The sequence below is a fragment of the Aphanomyces astaci genome (assembly GCF_000520075.1).
Source record: "Aphanomyces astaci strain APO3 unplaced genomic scaffold supercont1.80, whole genome shotgun sequence".
NCBI classification, from domain to species: Eukaryota; Oomycota; class Saprolegniomycetes; order Saprolegniales; family Verrucalvaceae; genus Aphanomyces; species Aphanomyces astaci.
This window is the reverse complement of record NW_009798343.1, coordinates 124,443-140,202: the sequence shown is the minus strand read 5'-3', so window position 1 is coordinate 140,202 and position 15,760 is coordinate 124,443. Positions and strand designations below refer to the sequence as shown.

The following is a 15,760-nucleotide window of genomic DNA, read 5'->3' as shown; positions in this document are numbered from 1 at the left end:
TTTGATCATGGCCACTCGAGATTATTTCCCGAAAATTATGCTTCACTTGATTTTTAAAACGTTTGATAGTTGAAAATTTATAGTTTGAAGCCTTGATGACCTCCCGTTCCACCGACAGTAAGGTGTATGTGTTTACTAGCGATATACGATAGTCATAATTGAGCACTTTACGAAATTCTAAACGAAAATTATCGCTCAATAAGGATGATGCCAACAATATAGTGACTTAAAAAATCCCAGCTTTAATGAGAATATGATGCAATGCTGTGAGATTTGCAGGTTGATTTGCTGTGTATTTGCGCTATGAATGCATCTTCGCGCCCCCTCATAGTACAGTCTAGAATTCAATGCAGTCAAGGGGGAAGGACTTTGAACAGTAAAATAAGAGGGGGGGCAACTAGCATTCAATCAATCCCAAGTAACATTACACCTCAAATCAGTACCATATTACCACCGTGTACCAGCTCCCATCACTTATCCCTACATGTACTGCAGCTTTTTCAAACAAGGTTTCGAGGTTACGATCTCCGGAGAATTGACTACCACAGTGTAATTCGCAAAGTGCTATGGAGATTGTATGTTTTCACTTCCTCATCCATAAATCACCTAACACAAAGCACATCTTCCTACGCCCGGCCGACATTATGCCACACATCACCAACTACTACGTAGTATATAAAATATTTTACCAACTGAACACAGCCCCAATCCCAACTACATATTTGTACAGTACATACATATAATAGCGATGTACTTGAAGGGCGGACGGGGGGCTGTTGTGTGACGTATTAATTTGTGCTTTGAAAAACATTAACAGAATATTTGAGTTTGTGTGATGAATAGTAGTTGCGCAGCCCTACACTAAGACCTTCGTCGACGACTATAAGCTTACATTTAATCCAACACTGAATGCAGAAATCACACTAATATTATTTCGAACTCAAATCAATTTACTACTCGAAGGAATTACCACGAATTACTACCAGCAATGGTGCAGCTTACATAGAATACTGTTTAACACTACTTCAGTAGTATTATACTGTACTGTAGTTAGTATTCACCGTTGGTACAATTAACGTTCTACAACGTTGTTTGCCTTCGTAACGGTGTTTAACGTTAACGTTAGGTTGTACTCCTAGTACAGTGTACTTCAGGATTGTTCTTATCGTAGCAAGCAATTAGTCCCACCCACTTACTCAGGGACGTTTTAGGTCAATAGTACCAAATTCCCTGAATGAGTGGGCATTTGACCATTGAGTGGGTGTGTCACCCACTCACTCGGGGGGAATTGGTCAGTACAGTAGTAGAGTTCAACTAACTTAACGTGAGCCTTTTTCGGCTAATAGGGAAAGTGCTGTACAGAAAGGTCACGGATTGCCAGTGAATCCGGTAAAATTCTTTGTCCACATCGAGCTTTCAACGACAGAGTATCCGCCCATAAAATTGCACGCAACGCATAGTCAAGGAGAAATCTCCTTGACTTGGCACCAGACCTCAAGTACCTTATAGTACCGGTAGTAATAATTTCTCCGGAGTAGTATTGTCGATTTGATACAAATTTGGGGAGCGAATCGCGCCGACCAAACCGATCCACAATCGATCTGATTGGTTGAATTTCATTGAGAAGGTTTTGATTGGCTAATAATTTTGAGCTCATCTGAGGTAGCCAATCAAATCGATTTAAATTCCAACGACCAACCACGCCGCAACACGAAATTTCACTCGAAAGCACAATGAGAAATTCGGCTAGCTTCCGATTTTCGTGAGGTCGTACGGGATATTCTTGTGTACCCGCTCAGAATATGCATTTGGTTTGCATTTTTCTTGTTAACGTTAATATTGAATGTTGTTTCGAGTATTATCAATTTGGTACTCCGGAGTATGTACAAATTTCCTGACCCGCGAATTATGCCCATTGGTCACTCAGAAATTACTTTTCGCTGATTGGCTACATCATTTTTACTTTGTGCTTTTTGCGAAATCGGGTACGTCAATGAAATTTTGCGGCGGGATTTATGATCGCTTTACGAATCGCACAATGTTGGGAAATTTGTAGCAAATTCATAACACACTAGCATAGCTTTAGACAAACCGCAGCGGAGGTCGTGTGTATAATTTTGTGCAGCCGGTGCCTTAGCGAGGAGTGAGTCCCAATCAATCGTACACGTCACCGGATGTCCAATCGATTTCTCTTGTCGGGAAATGCAGTTCTACATCGATTTACCGTGAATTGAAAAATATGGTTTAAATATTCAAACTTAGGTAATTATAGTGGTGTGGTTACTGTAAGTATGTGACAAAACGGGGTCTCCCCCCAACAGTCTGATGAAAACTGTCCTGGCAAGATGAGCGTAAACTTTAGCCCTGGACTGACCGTAATTGCCGTTCGCACAGTCGGGCTGTGTGCAGTTTTTATTTATTTCTTTGATGGCCTTGAGTGTCTACTTGATGTGGTCGTTTTGGTGCATGGTACTGGTAACTCAGTGTCAAAACTCTAAAATAGACACGGTATTCGACATTATGAAGTGAAGAAGCATCATTCATGGATTTGATTCTTGGGCGCATTGTTGGGCAATAATAATATGTCCAAGAATCAAATACTATTAATAGTATCAAAAACTGAAATATATAAATAGTAAAGTACTACTACACCGCCACAACTTCAACTTCAACTTACGAATCGCACTTAAACCGCTACTTTATCCGGACAAACAACCCGATTCTGTCGTCATATATCTTTGGGATACCTTTCTTCACGATGCCTCCGAGCCTGACCAAGCGTTCTAAGAAGGGAGAGAACAGCGCAACCGAAGCCCTTGTGTGCGACAACTTCATCCATGGCGTGTTCACCCCTGCCAAGGGCGGAGAATACTTGGACGTGGAATCGCCGACGACTGGCGACGTGATCGGGAAAGTCGCGCTGTCCGCCAAGGCCGATGTGGATGCGGCCGTGGCGTACGCGAAAGCAGCGTTCGGGCCTTGGAGCTCATTGACTGTCAAGGCTCGCGCGGCGATCATGCTCAAGTTTCACGAACTAATTCGTCATCACGTCGACGAATTGGCCGACCTCGTGGTGCTGGAGAACGGCAAGAACAAGAGCGAGGCCGTGGCCAGTGTGCTCAAGGTACGCTGCTCGTCTCGATGCGTTTCAAAACTGTACAAACTCACAATCTCTTGGTCATCATCGTACATGTAGGGGAACGAAACCGTGGAGTATGCATGCAGCCTGCCCCAACTGCTCCAAGGCCGCGTGCTGGAAGTGAGTCGCGGCATCACGTGCCACGAAACGCGCGATCCGTTGGGGATTATCGTGTCCATCGTTCCGTTCAACTTTCCCGTCATGGTGCCACTGTGGACTGTGCCCATTGCCCTCACCACGGGCAACTGCGTGATCCTGAAACCATCCGAGAAGGTATCCGACGATCCGATGCCAAGGCAGTCCCTGACATACTTATGTAGGTCCCAGCAACCATGACCCGCATCGCTCAGCTTCTCGCGCAAGCGGGCGTCCCCCCCGGTGTCTTCCAGGTACTACCGCATGTCGTTGCTACATCCAACGTTGCATGAACATTTGTAGATCGTCCACGGCCAAGCGCCGAGCGTAACGGCGCTCGTAGACCACCCCGATGTCCACGCGGTACAAACCCAATTCCACTCGTCGTGTTTCTATCCTGACATGTCATAGGTGACGTTTGTCGGGTCGTCCCCCGTGGCGCAACTCATTTCCCGCCGCTGCCGCGCCATCGACAAGCGCGTTCTGGCGCTGGGTGGGGCCAAGAATCACTTGGTGGCCCTGCCCGATGCGTCCGTGGAGGCCACCGCGCGCGACGTGGTCGCGTCATTTGCTGGTTGTTCCGGGCAACGGTATGGTCGTTTTACCCAAACTTGGACATATTCTCGCCAAATCTCGATTTTTTGTCTATTGAATACTTTTTTTTGCATGTATACCAAGTTATTGTCCTGTGGTCCTTGTAATCACACTAATTGAAGTCGTACACGATTTTGCTAAATGTCGAGGCGTTGATGGTTTCCTGCAATCTGATTGGCTCGAAAATCGTTCTGCCGATGATTCTTGTGTAATATTGTGACTTAATTCGGTATAAATTTCAAACATTCGCGTGGTTTGTCTAATCAATATTGAATCACGGTGAGTTTTGATATTGGTTGACTAGACGTATCCTTTCTATAAGAGCCAATCAAATCCAGTCAAAATTGGATGAGCCATTCAGTGTCCCTCCAGTTTAGAATAAGCCCTATTAACAATACCAATATACGAGTGTGATGTTATTGATGACGTGATCCCGTGCTTTCTGACTAGGTGCATGGCGGCGTCGGTGCTGCTCTTGGTGGGGAATTGCTCGGCCCTGGTGGATGCTGTCGTGGCGAAAGCCACCGCGTTGACACGTGGCACTGGACCCGGTCAAGTCGGTGCTATCATCGACGGCGCTTCGAAACGTCGGTAGGATAGATCGTTACATCATGTTCGTCGCATGTGAAGATGGGGACATAGCATTTTGAAGTACATTGACGAGGCCGAGGCGGGCGGCGCCACGGTGTTGGTGGATGGCCGCGGATGGGCTCACGAATCGAAAGGTAGGTGTGTGCTCGTCTGTGTGCGTGCCACGTCATAGTGTATATTATCTAGGGTACTGGGTTGGCCCTACGGTGTTAGTGCACACCAACCCGAGCGATGCTGCGCTGCACCACGAAATCTTTGGGCCCGTGCTGTCAATCTACCAAGTACGGTGTATTGTCCATTTACTCAAAATGTGGACTCTTTTGTGCTCATTCGTTGATATCAATATCGATTCTTTTTTGTACTGACTTTTGTATATATAACTCATCCATTGTCACACTAATTTTAGTGACATATCATTCGATGTAGAATTGGTCGAATGGGAGTGGATGATGATTTGATTGGCTACTAGATTCGTGATCTGGTTTTTGATTGGTCGTATATCGATTGTGGATCGGTTGGCGATTCGATTGCCACGTTTGTATATCACCTCGACAATATATATATCGTGTAGTATATTTTAATTTATTTCAAATGTATTCCTTTGGACGTGTATGGTGTTGTGGTTTCTCGTTGGAATTTAAATCGATTTGATTGGCTACCTCAGGTGAGCTCAAACTTATTAGCCAATCAAATCCTTTCTCAATGAATTTCAACAACCAATCAGATCGTTTGTGGATCGGTTCGATTACCACCTTTGTATATCAACTCGACAATATATATCGTGTTTATTTTTATTTATTTCAAATGTACAACTTTGAACGTTTATGTATGATTATTATTACTAGGTCCATTCGTTCGATGAGGCGCTGGCGATTGAAAATGCGAGTCCATTTGGCAATGCTGCGTGTATTTACACGAGTCATGGGGGGAATGCCGAGTACTTTCAGTCGCGATTTCGAGCGGGCATGATTGGGGTCAACGTTGGCGTGCCCGTGCCCCGGTACGGATGAAACGAAAAAGACGTGAGATAGCTGATGGAATGTGTAGGGAACCGTTTTCGTTTGGAGGTATGTATGGCACGCAAAGCAAGTACGGTGATATGGACATTACGGGCGACGGATGTGTCGAGTTTTGCACCCACCGACGCAAAATCACGGCCAAGTGGAGCCCCAGCGAAGGCCAAACGACCGCCGTTTCTGCGGGAGTGACCGACCGAGCCAACTTTGCAGGACACATGTAACCGATTTGTGTGGCCACGCTTTACAACGAATATAAAGCAACGCTACTTTTGTGAACAAGACTCGTTAACGAGTACTATTAATAGTACTAGTAGGTAGAAGTAGTTGGTAGTACTAGTACTACTAGTAGGTAGAAGTAGTTGGTAGTAGTACTAGTACTACAGGGGGCGACGTTTTAAGGGACACTTGCTACTTCGAATTTACAATTTCATCGGAAATGATTGGTTGAATAATTTCGAACTTCGTTGGAAATCTCAATTTTTAGCCAATCACATAATGATTTTCACAAATTCAAATCTTATTGGCTATAATATTCTGTAACTTCAAAATCGTCGCCCCCTGTAGTAGTTTGTTGCAAAGAACACAAGACAGTAGTATTTGAGAGGGCAAATACGTATTGCTACAAGAGTAAGTATAGTAACATTACAGTAGCGCCAACCTCCCAATCTTGGAAACGTGTGTATATTAATTGTATTATCTGCTAACGGTATATATATATATGCATACCGTTAGCAGATAGTATACTATCTATAATGGACGCAACAGTCTACTACTGTACTACTTACTTCGAAGTACATGTCAAGTTAGAAATATGCATCGGAAAGCAAATAAACCGTATTTCCATTCGATATATGGACCAGATCGCATCACTGAATTGTATTTATACCCTTGTCACACATCCAACGAGATGACGAGCGATGGTTGCAATGTGTGACGAGGTTGTTAGTGCAAACAATTGCCCATGGGGTCCCACACTGGCAAGACAGTGGGCGTGCCAGTGTCCCACAAAGCCAAGTGCTTCGGCGACAGAAACTTCTTGAGCACAACCACTTGGTACATGTGCTCGTCAAACCAGTCGGCGGTCATCACATCGAAGCCCTTGGCGCCGCGACCGACGCCCCAGCTGTTCTCGACCTTCCACGCTGCCGGCCTCTCCATGTCGTCCACGGCGTTGTATCCCACAAACACCATCGCATGCGTCATCGAGCCATTCTAGCCATCCATTTCAAGCAAATATGATGGCAATACTACTACATAAGCAAGGTCGAAGTGGCCACTCGACAAATTGTCGTGGCCATTTGACAAATCGTCGTGGCCATTGGACAAGGGGGACCCTTCCCTTGATGCATATGTAGGTTGGGATAGAGACGTACGTGGAACCGCATGCGATCGGGTTTGTCGAGCGTCAAGGTCGTACCAAATACAGCGTTGAGATCGTACAAGTCGGTCGAGTAAAGGCCATACTTGTCCAATTCCGAGTCGGCATCGCAGTCGCAGCCAAACCAGACCGGCACGTCCGCGTCGAGTTGCGTCTTGGCATATTTCCACAGGTCGGACACTCCGACGTTCAAGTACCGGATCGAGTTGCCTTCGACGACATTGCCCAGCCGATCAACTACAGGACCACATGAACACTTAGTTAGGTCCTATTAGTATACTTTAATATATCAGTACTTTGAAGTATTATGAATTTGCTAAATATTTCCCAATTCTGCGCGATTCGTTAAAACAAATGTCACCGCGATATTTGATTCGCTTTCCTCATTCTGCAGAAAGCACAAAGATACAACAATGTAGCCAATCAGCGAAGTGTAATTTTTCAGATTGACCAATGGGAGCGATTTGTGATTGGTTTGGTCGGCGTGATTTGATTGGACAGGGTCCGGAAATTCGTACCAAATCAATAATATTTTTGTACCATGTTGGATAAGTTAATATATTTCTTTGAAAAGGATATCGATAATAATGTTAAATACAAGAACAATCTAAACCCATCCAAAACCATGTTTCACAAGGAACCAACACAAACGCAACTTCGAACCCCGCATCATAATCCTTGTCATACGCAAATTTCATACATTGTCGTAGAAATATAGTGTATATAATTTTTTATATAGATCTTATTTATCTAAAGGTAAAACGAGCGCTGTATTATATGATCCTAATCGATCAGTGTTCATATTGCAAATTTTTGTTAAAATCCACATACAAATACTAAAACATCTAAAAAATTGAAAGAAGACTGTACATAGTACTTTACAAATCTAAAATATATACTTCAAAAAATTATAAAAGCCAATATACAACATATCAATTGTATTTTAAAAAAAAGAAGAAGTACTCAAGATACATGCACGCATGGCGATGAAAACAAATCCAGGTATATTAACAATATACATACATTTATATTTGTAATGTAAATATATAAAACACGTACTGGTGAGGATAGAGTCCAAGGCATTGCGAGGGTCGTTGACAAGGGACACATAATCGTTCACGTCGATCGGTACAACGGACGTGACAAATGTCCGCGGGGTCAAATGAGGTACGCGGACATGCTTTTCGTCCTTGTCGTGGGCTTCAAAGTCGAACGTGGTGGGGGGAGTTCCCAGATGGATGGACAGGATGCGATGGCAGACTTGGAGCATGGGCACCTTGGCCGCTTGCAAGTCGGCGGGGGTCGCGCCCGTCGCGTGGAGGTCGCGGAGCTGCTTGGCAAAGTCGCGCAGCTTGGCGCCGAGGAGGTAGTTGAGGCGCTCCGAGTCGACTGTTTGGAACGACTCGCCATACACGTTTTTGGGGCACGCGCCGTACTTGTTGATGATGTTCACGATCATATCCCACTGCCCACCGTCGGTCGTGGGGTCGCTGAGGAAGTGTGCGACGATGCGGGTGTCCACGGGCTTGTGCGCGGTCGCGAGGATGTTTTCCAAGAAGAAGTTGACCTTTTCAAACTTGTCCTGCAATGACAAACATGTATATGTGTGCCAGAACGAACGATGAACAGTAAATATATACCCAAAAGTAAAAGAAGTTTTGCGAGATTTCAAAGTCCTTGTCCAGGTTGTACTTGGTGTGCAGCGCTCGACGAAGCAACGTTGCCGTGGCAAACAACCAGCACCTGGATCTCGAGTTCAGAGAGAGATAGTTGGGTCAAGTTTAAGCTTTCACGTGAGCGCACCGCCCCGTTTCGTTCTGGTTGCAGGCATCCATGTCCGGAAGCTTCTTGGAGAAGACATTCGTTTGCCGCGCAATGACGCGGCGATTGCACACAATGTTGCGCCAGTGCGTCGACGTGAGGCCGTTCTGGGCGATGATGTACCGCGGTTCGGCTTGGAATTCGTCCGTGAACGTCTTGACAAGGTCAAGAGGAACGCTGGAAGCTAACGACCGGCATGTAAGGCTCAGAGGGAACGCCGCAGTCGAGTCATGCAACTACCTGAGGAAGGCGTCGTCGTCGCCATGCTGTTTCGGAGTGGATCGCAAAATGGTTGTCTATTTGTATTAATATCTTACTTGGAAGTATCAAAGAGCAAAATGAGAAAAAAAAGCTCCCTAGCCGGGACTCGAACCCGGGTCACCTCGGTGAGAGCGAGATATCCTAACCGCCTAGACTACTAGGGAAAGCTATACATAGGTTTTATTTTACACAAATATATGCAAGTAATCATAATCTATATGCTGACACATTTACCAAATGTAAATTTAATTCCCGGATAGCATTTGTTGTATCCGGTACAATTTCGGATAAATGAACGTTATCCGGGAAATTTGGTGTTTACAGTTGTAAGAGCATCTCCAACGGTGTTTTTATTTCTATTTCAATTCGAAGTTACGGATATAGAATAGAAATTCTTGCACTATCCGGAGGGTTTGTTGCTATTTCACGCGAAAATAGAAATTCTGCGAGTCGAAATTTCTAAAAAGTCCGGATAGTGCCAAAATAGCAACCGTAAAAACGAAGTTTGACTTTAACCTATGCTTTAGCAATAGGTTAGAATTTACCGTTGGAGATGCTCTAACACTTACTGTGACCGTGTAACGAGAATAGTGTGGCATATGGTGCATTTCAACTAAAAGACTACAAAAAAATGCCTTGTCTTTCGACAGCTATTCCAACTTTGTATTGATATTTTTAGGAAAATAAGCCGTAATAACGATAGAACTGGTCAAGACCAACAAAAGTTACGGTTCAAAATTTCGATTGGTGAAAAATTGATCGAGAAATAGAATTTAAACCAACCAGCCTTTTTATATCGAGCCAGGCACATTTTGGCCGAAAAGGTGCATCAAGTATATCTTGGTCTTTGTATACAGCACTTATCCGTATGAACGTTTCCATTGTATCCGGATTATTCAGGATGTTTAACCTATTTACCAGATAAAAACGTAAGTTATAATAATTTAACGTCAACATTTCGTGGGTTTAACTGAATGAACTGAGGCGTTTAAACTAAAACGTCTCCTCGTGAGGATGTCCGATCTGTAGTCTTTAGATGAAATGCACCATATCACCTAATTTCCCGGATGATAGAGAAATTATCCGTAACTTCGAATAATAGTACTGTACTGTACGTACTACTACACCTTTTTTCGGTTAATTTGACGACCTCACCATACTTTTTCGCGAAATGAGCGAGCAATTCGCGGCGGTTTCGTTATATTTCGCCTGCAACCAAGAACGTTGCAGTATACAGTATTTCAAGCGACGTTCCTTATGTGTCACTGTGTATGTGCTCTATTCAGCGAGTGGCTCAATACAGTATACTTCGGGGTGCAATCCATATATTTCAATAAAAAATGTAAATCAATCTGACTTTCGACGTAAAAGTCGATCAGCCATGTCTTCCATGTTCTCCGCGCGGCCGTAGAAGTATTCGAGCCGCAACGAGCAACGGTGCAGGCGATTCACGTCGACATTGTAAATGTATAAGTTACATTTTCATCGACGATCCACACCTGCAATGACTTCGTCGGCGATATGCTCAAGGTAAGCCATACGAAACTCGTCACGAGTTTGTCCGTCAGGAGGAGGTCCCATAAACTAGGTACTTAGGGTATGTGTTGGAACGTACTGGTGTGGCAAGCGCTGCGGGAGGGGCTTGTTCCATCGTCCGTCGTATTAATACTGCAGTAGCAATTTGAGCTTCTCAGTGTGTTCGTGTTGCTTGACAAACAATAGTGAACGCGACGTATGTGCATACATACTACCTGGAGTAGTACATGTATATACTACCAGTACAGTAGTAAGTAATAAATGCAAGTGCTGTCACGAAATACTAGTACGGGTTAACGAACCAACCCGCGCTAGCCTACAACTTGACCGACAATACATACCTCCACGACGATGCATTTATATTCCAAGTTTAGTGCTTCATCGCCCCCGAGCAATTGTAATATGCTTGGGTGATGTGTTGCCATCCAGATATGGCAACTGTGGTTTGGTTGGTCTTGAGCTGGTGCCACAGGACAAACCCTGGCTTTTGGCTCGTCCCCCAGTGCATGTGTTGCTTGAGCTCGTCAGGGTAGTCTTGAATGTCTTGTCCGCCAAAGCAGTTGACATGGAGAAGGAGGTTGATCTTTTTCACTTCAACATACGCAGCATCGCTTGACAGGCCTTGCGCTATCGCGGCGGCCACGATGGCTTCTTCAAACCGCAATGTCTTGGCGTTGGCACTGTCTATTAACGGCGCCGTGATGGTATGTTCGTCTGCAAACTGCTCTGATTCGAACACGACTTGCCGAGTCGAATCGCATTTGGCGTACAAGTCTCCGAGTAGCCCGACCAGGTTGTAGCTATACCCCAGGGTTCTGGCATCTGTGAGCTTGAAGTACTCACTCGGCAGTGGCTTGAAGAAGTGACCGATAAGGGGATCGTCGTCCACTGGAATCGGCACGTTGTCGTCTAGATCGACGTGACTTCGCATGAGAATCGCCGTGGTCGGCCCCACAGGTTGTGGTGCGCCGTCGCCATAGTTGACCGTACATCCCTGAAACGAACTTGGATGTGTCTGTTGTCCTATCGGGTCCAAGTTCAACGGTTCGACTTTGCAGTGGTAAAACACAGTGTGGAGGACGTCCACCATTGCATGGTGCAGATAGAAGATCGGGTCCTGGGGGGATAGGAACCCGTTACCCATCTGCCCGCGTAGCTCCATGTGGACGGACCCGTGGATGCCGATCTCCAAGTCGTACGACACAGCGGCGATCGATGGACCGACGTCAAATAACGACGACCGCGCGTTCGAAATGCTCCAGTCCGGCATGGCCGTGGCGTGCCAGTCACCGCGCCGGACGCATCCCCCGACAGACGCATTCAGCGGCCGCGACGTGACGCACAGGGTGGAGTGTCCCGGGTCTGCCGGCTGCGGGTCGCGACCGTGGGTGGACCCGCCCAAGTCTGCAGTCGCCACGGAGCAGTCGGCGATGGTTTTGCACTGGGAAGTCTGAAACCGAACGTAGTCTTGGGTGTAGTCCCAGTACGCCAACGTCATGCAAGCGTATGCAGGGGCGAGGCTGCGCAGCATGTCTTCGAACGCCACCAAGAACTTGCGATGCCAAAATAAAAATACACACGTCCCGTGCGCTTCCTTGTTGGCTTTCAAGTCGTTGTGCACCGATAGAAAACGCTGGTACAGACCCCGCTTCATGGACTCTTCAACTGCGCTAATGTACAACTCCTTCTCCGCTGCCGACGACGCACTCCATGCTTTACGCTGCCGCTTGCCACAGCTGACAACTGGAGTTGGGGTGGGGGGAGATAGCGGGGGTGAAGGTGTAGGTGTTGGAGTAGTCGTTGTTGGTGGGGGGGTAGTCAGAGGAGGAGTAGTTGTTGGTCTTGGCGTAAAAGTAGTGGGGGGTGGAGGGGTGGTGACGACTACCATGGACCGAGCCCCCCACGACACTTGACGGGCCCCTTGCGTCGACTTGAGATAACATGTACCCCATGCCCACGTGAACAGTGCGCATCCAGATGTCGCGCGACACACGTCGCAGCATTCCTCGGCGGTGGACTTGGCCGCGGCAATCAAGTCACCTCCAGGGAAGTCCACATTGTCCTCGATGGCTGCGCAAGTGGGAGCGAACGTCGAGCGAGCGGATGCCACGGCTCCCGGTAGCGCGGACGACCTTCCCTTGGCCGACTTGAGGTAGCAATTGCCTTGGTAGAACACATAGACGTTGCATGATGGGAACAAGCTGCACGCATCGCAGCACTGCGCTGTCGACGACGAGCCAGGAATGGTGGCTACGTCCATCCCGGCGTAGTCGATGTCTTGAACTGGAGGGTAACATTGCCCTGGGAGTGGTCGCGACGTTGTGATGGGCGGCGGTGCTGTAGTGGTTGTGGGTGGATCTACCGAGGCCACGACTACAGCTGAGTGAACTCCCGCCTTGGCTAAGCGAGTGCCTTGGGTATGCTTCAAGTAGCACGTGCCATACGCGTACGAGTACAGTTTGCAGTCGGTCGTGGCTTTGCAATGGCCGCAGCAGTCGTTGACAGTAGACGCAGCCACAGCTTTCAAATCCCCACCGGCGTAATCAATGTCGTTTTCAATGGACGGGCAGGTAGCCACCGTCCCGGACTGAACGCCAGGGGTACGAACTGACGACCCTTTGGCCGATTTGAGGTAACATGTGCCATACGCATACGAGAACGCCAGGCAGTTGGGCGTAGCCGCACAGATGCCGCAGCAGTTCTCGGCGGCAGTGGAGGGGATGCCGTGGATATCATTGCCTGGATAGTCCACGTCCACTTCAATGGGTGGACATGATTGCTGCAAAGCCGGTTGTGCCGCAAGGGCGAGCAAGATGAGCGCGACAGAGTACTGCCCAAGTCGAAAGAGGTACGCCATTTGAAAATGGTCAGTGTGCGTCCCACACGAAAAGAAACTACCGGTACGCATTGAAGACAGGCAGGCGGTATCTCTGTACCATCGCGCGATCGTGATATTTTGGTGGTTGTGATGAGCGAAACCAGCCAATCCGAGAAGAGTAAACATCTCATTGACCAATCCAGGAGGCTGAAAGTGATCGAATTTCGAAGGACGAGTTTTCATTTTGTTTGAAGGTGACGTATTGTTGTAACGTTACAGTATTACTTCGTTAGCGTTATTACTCCGGAGTACTGTACAGTACAGTACGACTCCGTCCCAAATTACCTCAAGTTTCAACCTCGACTCACCTCAAATTTTGACTCATTTGCCCAATTTCTACGAAAATTGTACCAATGAGAGCTGGGAATTCGGTGTTTTGCTTGCTCATATTTATATTACAGGTTTGTTGGATAATGTACACACTACTCCGGAGTATCATCAAAATAATATTCCTCAGCGCAGAATTTAAATCACTCACTGGACTTGATAATGTATGGTCCTACCGTAGAGCGATGTACGTATTGTGCCACATCGTAGAAAACCACGCCATCTTCTTGTTCCATCGCATAGTACATGCAGGTACGTTTACTACGCGATGGAATTAATAGCCAAGGGTATTTCTCAGGATCGTCCATACCTGTCCGATATTTCTCAAGATCGTCCATCGAGAAATACTATTATCTATTATTCGGGAAAGCAATTCCATTGGTCGAAAGTAAATCGAGTCAAATGTAAAACCACTCGAACTTATTTCACGTTTTGCGGCCGACCATAGACTTTTGGGCAGGCGACAGTTGCGCACAGCCGTCCTGGTCCGACGATGCGACACCGGACACATGAGGTAGCGATTGCCATTCACTCTACCGGTATGCCAGGCTCATCCTCTTGCCGTAGCAGCACATCAAGCTGTCAATGCCCGCGCCGCGGCGACCTTGCGCATGAACCCGGACACACGCGCACGGCCATCGCGGCGCAGACATTGACCGGACCATGGGTCTCGCTCGCCTCCTGGCAGACTCGTCACCACCATGCGCGCCGGTCACCACCATGCTCGCCGGACACCACTCGACCGGACCTGTCCTTTGTGTTGGACGGCAACAAAGGCCGGTACGCTCTGTGGCCCAAGAAGGCCCTCGACAAGTTCCGTCACGTCGGGTGCCCCCGGCAAGCAGCCATGAAGATGAGGTATGTGTGCGTTTGTGATGACAACTCAATGACTATTCCATTTGCTAGAACCTGCACCAAGTCCCTGTGGAAGGCACAGTCCGAACTTGTGGCGTAATGGAAGCGCGCCTGCTTGCAGGAGGTCTGGGTTCGATTCCCAGCAATGCCATGGCTTTTGTTGTAGCTTTGGTATCTTTGTGAGATTTACTGTGAACCCATACGCTCTCGTGTTTGGTGATTGCACTTGCTTCTTGGCGTGGTGTGATTATAAAGGGTGCATGAAGGTCGTGGTGGCGATTGAGTGACAGAGGCATCGAAGTGTTTTGGCATTTTACATGATAAGCAGACTCTCAAAATATATATTTGCATGATAATATTTCACGAGTGTAGGAAGAGACTCTCAAAACAAATATTTTCTATATAATATTTCACGAGACTTATCTTTAAACGATACGGTACGGGTTGTTTTGCATCATGCTACATGGGCATCACCGGAGTACGGAACATTTGAACCATCATGAGCCCACCAAACGATGTACTTTTGGGGATATGTATTTGCATCAGTTGATGTAGTCATGCTTGGCACGCTATAGGGACGATCGTTCTCCCTGGTGATGACACCACCTCGGAATTCCATTTTTTTCGTCACAATTCGACGAATCCTGTTGCTCATAACACTGACTTTCATCGGGTGCCCGGGGTTCGAATCCCGGTGAGTTCAATTATTTTTCTACGAAAATAACAAGGCGAAAAAAAACAAATATAAATTGCAACCAAAACTTAATGCAAACATGATAGCACTTTCTCGAGAGTGTAGGTTTCCTCGGGAAAGACATCCAAGTGTCGGAAATGCACTGGGATTGACCACAACAGGGCCACATGCAGCAAACACAGCGCCAGCGAAGAGGCTGCTCAACCTGCACTGCCGGCTGGTTCGTCGTACGACGGCTTTCATCGAGTTGCCGTGTATGCGCCTATGAACATGGCAGACATTCTCCACGAGAATTCGAGTGATCACGATCAACCTGAAGTCACCAGTAACTCGACTGACGAACAATCCTCATTACGTGCAGCACAATAAGACCAAAACAACTTTGAATCCATAACAAAACTTTACAATTAATGCTTGCACAAAACACACTTCCTTCACAACACAACAGCTTGTCGTCCTTGTCTTCCAAGTCTCGAGTGACGACGTGCGACAGGCGCCACGCAGAGTACGACAAGCCATGGCATTGCTGGGA

The 15,760-nt window shown here is 46.9% G+C and overlaps 4 protein-coding genes and 1 non-coding gene across 9 annotated transcripts; 2 read left to right on the top strand and 3 right to left on the bottom strand.

The window, feature by feature from the left end:
• Positions 1–2,715: 2,715 nt before the first annotated feature.
• On the top strand, positions 2,716–5,763 carry H257_16111 (methylmalonate-semialdehyde dehydrogenase (acylating)). The gene is made up of 10 exons (XM_009844443.1): positions 2,716–3,124; positions 3,197–3,412; positions 3,460–3,528; positions 3,578–3,637; positions 3,686–3,864; positions 4,319–4,459; positions 4,511–4,593; positions 4,646–4,740; positions 5,305–5,459; positions 5,507–5,763. The coding sequence occupies exons 1-10, from the start codon at positions 2,759–2,761 to the stop codon at positions 5,697–5,699; spliced, it is 1,557 nt and encodes a 518-aa protein (XP_009842745.1). The 5' UTR covers positions 2,716–2,758; the 3' UTR covers positions 5,700–5,763.
• A 555-nt stretch (positions 5,764–6,318) lies between these two features.
• On the bottom strand, positions 6,319–8,963 carry H257_16110. Of its 2 annotated transcripts, XM_009844442.1 has the most exons (6): positions 8,918–8,963; positions 8,660–8,861; positions 8,497–8,599; positions 7,916–8,438; positions 6,852–7,093; positions 6,319–6,690 (listed from the first exon to the last, which is right to left on the bottom strand). In XM_009844442.1, the coding sequence occupies exons 1-6, from the start codon at positions 8,940–8,942 to the stop codon at positions 6,421–6,423; spliced, it is 1,365 nt and encodes a 454-aa protein (XP_009842744.1). In that variant the 5' UTR covers positions 8,943–8,963; the 3' UTR covers positions 6,319–6,420. The 2 variants fall into 2 exon arrangements, with proteins under 2 accessions (XP_009842744.1, XP_009842743.1); XM_009844441.1 differs by having other exon boundaries at positions 7,916–8,599.
• Positions 8,964–9,029: 66 nt separating this feature from the next.
• On the bottom strand, positions 9,030–9,102 carry H257_16109. The gene has a single exon. It is a non-coding gene; the product is annotated as a tRNA-Glu (tRNA).
• Positions 9,103–10,593: 1,491 nt separating this feature from the next.
• On the bottom strand, positions 10,594–13,391 carry H257_16108 (hypothetical protein). Its single transcript, XM_009844440.1, has one exon. The coding sequence runs from the start codon at positions 13,380–13,382 to the stop codon at positions 10,845–10,847; it is 2,538 nt and encodes an 845-aa protein (XP_009842742.1). The 5' UTR covers positions 13,383–13,391; the 3' UTR covers positions 10,594–10,844.
• A 688-nt stretch (positions 13,392–14,079) lies between these two features.
• H257_16107 (hypothetical protein) lies at positions 14,080–15,633 on the top strand. 4 transcript variants are annotated; one of them, XM_009844437.1, is made up of 4 exons: positions 14,089–14,193; positions 14,250–14,537; positions 14,586–15,228; positions 15,315–15,633. In XM_009844437.1, the coding sequence occupies exons 1-3, from the start codon at positions 14,189–14,191 to the stop codon at positions 14,632–14,634; spliced, it is 342 nt and encodes a 113-aa protein (XP_009842739.1). In that variant the 5' UTR covers positions 14,089–14,188; the 3' UTR covers positions 14,635–15,228; positions 15,315–15,633. The 4 variants fall into 4 exon arrangements, with proteins under 4 accessions (XP_009842740.1, XP_009842741.1, XP_009842739.1 ...); XM_009844438.1 differs by having other exon boundaries at positions 14,080–14,193; positions 14,250–15,228; XM_009844436.1 differs by having other exon boundaries at positions 14,586–15,633.
• Positions 15,634–15,760: the final 127 nt, after the last annotated feature.